The following is a 5,579-nucleotide window of genomic DNA, read 5'->3' as shown; positions in this document are numbered from 1 at the left end:
CTACCTCGGTGAGCTGACCCAAGAATTCCTGGTCAAGCTTATGACATTCAAGGCTATTGTACCAACTATTGGGCCACAAAAGGGTGGTACAACCACTGCTGTTTCATTTGGATCATTCAAGAGATGTCTCTAGGCTGTGGAACCTGAGTTGGAAGAGGTGCCTTCCTCCAGCTCTGAGTAACAGAATTTAAGATACACCTGTCTTCAGTGACTTCTAGCACTTGGCAGCTTCACTGAGCATGCTGACTTTAGGTGGTTTCCTGTTCGGTCTTGGAGCAGGACATGAATTGCCTCTTCAAGGCTTCTAACTTACCAAATGCTATATAAGGAGTGTCAATGCTTAGCACAGGATTTTGGATTCCATTCTAGAGTTTAGGTACCTAAAAGTTAGGTGTTACAACTTAGGCACCCTTAGAACCCAAGTTGAGCTGGAAAGGCTGGCAACTAAAATAATATATATTTATAAATAGCAGGGCTTTGCGAAATTTTGCCGGCCGTTTTGTTCCGACACTTTCGACCAATTTCAAGGTCGAAACAGCAAAATCAGAATGAAACAAAGGCTGTTGAAATCGCCTGGAAACAAAACAGGGCTGGTCAAAATGTTTCAAAAGTCAAAACGTTTCAACCATAGGCTGGGGATGGGAAGTCAGTCCAGCTGGGCTTACTTCCCACCCCCAGCACAAGATCCGGCAGGAGGCAGTGAGGCAGCTTCCCCGTCCCCAGCGCTACATTGCACCAGGGCGGGAGGCAGCCCAGCTGTTCTCCCATGCCACATTGTGCTGGGGGCGGGAGGCAGCCTGGGATGTAGCACGGGGGACGGGAAAGCAGCCCAGCTGGGCTGCATCCTGCCCCTGGCGTGATCTGACTCCCCATCACCAGCGAAAGTCAAAACAGCATCGAAACAGCCTTTCTGTTTCAACGCAACGGAACAGCTGTTTCGACTCTAACTGAAATTCGAGACAAAACACTGTTCCGTCAACCATCAAAACTCAAGGCCAAACGGAATGGTGCCGTTTTGCACAGCCCTAATAAATAGCATAGGTTTGATCTGGAATCCTGCGATGGACAACATGACACAACTTTTCATCATAAAGTACATTTTAAATTTGGGTTATCAATGACTCGTGGTTAAAAATTCTTTGCCAAGTCTTAGACTGCATTAAGCTATGGGAAGTTAGAGAAATCAGGTTGTCATTACATCCCCTGCTAAGTAACATTGAGAAGAAGTGAGGAAAATTATAGTAAGATTCCACTGCAACATGGCAATGCAACACTGACCATCAGGTTATCTGCACCACGTAGGATGGACTTGACAGCCTCTCAAACCCAGAGGATAAGTGTATTTTTCTCATTTTCAAGTCACTGTCCCTTACCTACATATATCCAAAGTAGATTTATTGTATAAAGCTGTGTGAAGTTTAATTGTCCAGAAAAATTGTGGTATTACTAAATTCTGTAGGATGTTCTTATATCTGTATACCTGCTGTAGCTTACACAGGCTTTCAGGAGTGGACATCTTGGCATGCCAGTCAATGGGTAATTTGTGACATTAAAGATATTGATATCCAAGATCAGTATTTTGGTTTGGGAAACCAGTTAAACTTTCCTTTTACTTATCTATTATCAAATGCTTAGAAATCTAATTTTAATTTCTTTTGTAATGCAGGAGTATCCACCAATGGACCAGGTGAGATAAGTAAGGATGAAATAAAAATGGAAGGATTGCATGTAAATGGACCAGTGAGTGGCAAGAAGACATCTCATACAGACCTGGATACAAATGGTTATGAAACAGAAAACCTTTCTGCTGACCCTAAACTCACTCATTCAACAGCAAGAAATGAAAATGATTTTGAAGAAAAAGGTGAAAGACCGGTGAAGAGGAGAAGAATCAACAGCAATGGAAAAGAAAGTCCAGGTTCTTCTGAAGTTTTCCAAGAAACAATCTCGCATGGGAAGTTTGAAGAACTGGGAACATTGGATGACTGAATATGAGAGCTGATTTTATTCCTTGGAGTAAATTCTGGGACGTGTAAAATTTTCAGGGTTGATGGGTTACCTGACAGAATCAAATTCCAGGCAATAATCTGTTGAGATTTTCTTACCTTTCTTTTGGCCCCTAAGTTCTGATAACTCATTTGTCAGTGCTGACATGCTGTAGGAGAACTTTTTCGTTGACAGAGCTGTTGACTGTTAACAAAGGTCTGGCAACTGCATAACTGCCATCAGACACCTAAGAAACAAATTGGTCATGGTATGTGTATAGTGAACACATTTCTGGCTTAATGTGCCAAGAAAACATATACACGTTCTTCTGCAGAATTACTTAAGCTTTGCTCTGCTATACAAATTTTACTTTTTAAAGAGGAGAGCTGGACTGAATTATAGATTGTCACAAGAGGATAGTGACATTTAGAATTCCAAAAGGTGTATTGAAATGGGTGTGGAGTTAAATGTTCTAAATGAAGAAAAGTGTTTTCCAATTGTTAAGGAACCCCTATGAATCCTGAAAGTTATGAGCACAATTATTTTTATATATAGAAGTTTTAAACCATAATAAACCAAGTCCGGTTTGCATATGTAAAATTGTTGACATCAATGATGTCTTTCCATATTCTTATCTGGGCTAAAGAAATACATTCTGTATTTTTCCAGATTTCTTTGTAGCCTTTGAAAGATTTTTACAGTACCTATGTCTTGATTGAGCTGTTCTTTCTTAAAACAAAAGCTTGTATAATTTTCTTAACTTGTATAGTTGGTAAACTTTTATGAAAGAAGTGATATTCTGAGTCTAATGTCAGCTTCATTTTATTTTGCTAAAGACTTTTTCTAAAAAAAAAAACCACAAAAATAATTTGTTTATGTAATTACCAAGTCATGTTTTCTTCTTGGAAAACAGTAAATGATTAAAATTGTTATAAGGATGGTTAAAATAGTCATATAATTATGAGAATCTGATTTCAAATTTCTGTCTTATGACACATAGTGACTTTTAGAACGTTGGAATAAGCATGATGCTTTTATTGCACAAATTCTCTTGCTTTTATTATACATTTTCAAGGTTTATTTTTGAGATTAAGACAAAAGCGTAATGTCAGCCAAATGCCTAAATATACTAAACATTGTTAGCTAAGGTCAGGTATTATATTATCATTGATTTATCTTTAATACATCTTGTACATTTCATTGAGCACAGCAGAGAGAAGGAATGGATCGATGGATCTGGTTGCCTAGGTTAGGAATGAGTACACAGCTGGTTACTATGGGCCTGGCTTTTGCACCACTGAAAACGTGTTGATGGTTTCAGTGGAACCAGGAGCAGTGCAGTGTCTGTGTAAAGAGTTGGTACAGCACATATATATGTATGTATATATGTAAGAGGTAATGGTAGGTATTGGTAACTATATTTGAGCGGGTGCTAGAACGTAAAACCCCTGCCCGTAGGGGAGGATGCTGATTCTGTTCTTACTAGCCTGCCCAATAAAGGTCTGGACTTTGTTGAGGTGGAGGTTTGTCTGTGAAGTAGTAATTTTACAAATGTTACAGTACCTTTATAGCCACAGCTGCACACAATCTGGTTTAAAAAGCATAGGAAATAATGTCCTGTTTGTGTAATCTAAAACCTGTTTTCCTGTATGCCTGTGGTTTTAGAAACATACTGTTATTTCTGTTAAAATATTCTTTATAAGTTTGTATACTGCTCTTGTGAGGTTCTTTTGGAAATTTAGGGTCACATGTCTTTAAAGTAGCTTGATTATCACATTACTGAAGTCATGTGTTTTTCTAAGTCAATCTTCTGCTTTTTTGTTAATGATCAGGAGCCCAAGTTGAGAGGCAAATTAAAATCTGATTTGACTCCATTGATTTTTATATTGGATATTAGCCTATTTATCATCATCTTCCCCTCTTCCCTCCGCCCTGCCCCAAATTTGGGTGGTAAGTTTTTACTGGCTCAGCTGGCATTAGGAGTTGACAAGCTGACATTAACCTACCTAGAAGTACATAGCAGTTTATACCAAGAGGCATAAGTAAGAGTCATATAATCTATGGCCTGCATTAATCTTGTGGAGTGATTGTTTTAGAAAGAAATTGTCAATTTGGAAATCTGGTTGGTTAATGGAAATCCAAGCCTTATATCAAAAGATGCCCACTTGGAAAGTTTCAGCAGGAGTGTAGTGCAGTGCTTTTCAAAATTTTTGGAACTTCAATCAGAGTCATATTTTCAATTTATTATATTAAACATTTTTGTTTGCAAGGTGAAAGTACTTGCAGAAATTTTTATAGGAAAGTTTATAAGTAAATTGTCTCAGGCTTGTGTGTAAAATATGGCACTGTGTATATTTTCAGAAATGTTGCTTTGTTTTTAGTCTTACCTCTTTATGGTATACCTGAAAGAGACCTGACATTCCATAAGCAAATAATATGTAATGCTCAGCTGTTCTTTAAGAAATATTTAATTATAATTTGCATTTTGTTTATGCAGGTGTGTTTTTATACTATATTTCGTTCATGTTCTTCAAAATGCAGCCACTATAACTTGATAAGTCATTGCACTACTAGAACTATTTAAAATTCTAGAAATATAGTAACTTTGAATTTGTTCAAGAAATGTTTGGTGCAGTTTTGGAACTGAAAAACATGCAAACTCGTGTCCAAACTGCATTGAAAAGACAGCAACTTGCATGTAGACACTTGTGTATATTTTTTCAAGCCCTATCATGATGCATCCAGCTGGATCAAATGTCCTGTTTTCATGAAGTGCTTTAAGAGTGCAGCCTAAACAGAAAATGCAGTTCAACAGAACAAACCTTTGTTGGGCTTTTTAAAGGATTTGAAGTGATATTTTAAGAAGAAAAAAAAATTTACAAATTAGTTTTTATACATTTTTTTCACGCATAGTAATTTTGCACTGTTAGTAATTCCCTTATCCTGCCCCCTTCCCTGTCTGCAATTCTGGAAAAGCTTATTAAAATATTTTTTTAAACATATTGTCTGTGTAAAGAGTAACTGAGTTTTTTCGTTTTCTTGAATTGATTGGATTTGAGTCATTAGCAGGGATCCTGGTTTTCCATTCAGTATGGGAAAAGTCGGCAAAAGCCTGATTTTCTTCTTTAAAGGAGGAAAAAACGTGAGAAGCAGCGGGTTTCCCCTTGAAGAGTGGCAGAGTTCCAGCCTGCAAGGGCTGGGGGGAGCAGGAGGAGGTGATCAGGAAGCATAGAGAGCACCTCCCTCAGCTCCCCGCAGGTAAGTCAGAGTGGGGGGGGAGTGAGTGGGGATTGAGGCCCCCCATAGTGAGAGTGGGCAGGAGGGAGTTATGCTGGGCTGGGGGCACTGTCGAGCTGGAGTGGTGCTTGGGGTCCAGGGCTAGGGAGGGAATGCGTGGCTGTAGGGTGGGCAGAGAGCAGGACGGAGCCAGGGGGGCGGGCGGTAGAGGGTTCTGACTGCCTGCCACTGCATACTCCTGGGAGGGTTATGTGGGGCACTTGCAGATTGTGCATGGGGTAGAGGCAGATGTGGGCCAGGGACCCTGCCTCTCCAACAGAACCCAAGCCACCTCCCTCGGGGGGGGGGGGGGGGGG

At 39.6% G+C, this 5,579-nt stretch overlaps 1 protein-coding gene across 2 annotated transcripts in view; it reads left to right on the top strand.

Annotated features, from left to right (window-relative positions):
• Nucleotides 1–4,988, top strand: part of MIER1 (MIER1 transcriptional regulator) — a 57,815-nt gene extending 52,827 nt beyond the window's left edge. For both annotated transcript variants that reach the window (XM_019528424.1, XM_019528423.1), the window contains exon 13: nt 1,667–4,988. In XM_019528424.1, coding sequence (XP_019383969.1) covers nt 1,667–1,989 — 323 coding nt within the window. In that variant the 3' untranslated portion in view covers nt 1,990–4,988. The remainder of the gene's footprint in view (nt 1–1,666) is intronic.
• The last annotated feature ends 591 nt before the right edge of the window (nt 4,989–5,579 follow it).

Source organism: Gavialis gangeticus, unplaced genomic scaffold (genome assembly GCF_001723915.1).
Source record: "Gavialis gangeticus isolate Ggan-Ray unplaced genomic scaffold, GavGan_comp1, whole genome shotgun sequence".
NCBI classification, from domain to species: Eukaryota; Metazoa; Chordata; order Crocodylia; family Gavialidae; genus Gavialis; species Gavialis gangeticus.
This window is presented reverse-complemented; position numbering and strand designations above follow the sequence as displayed.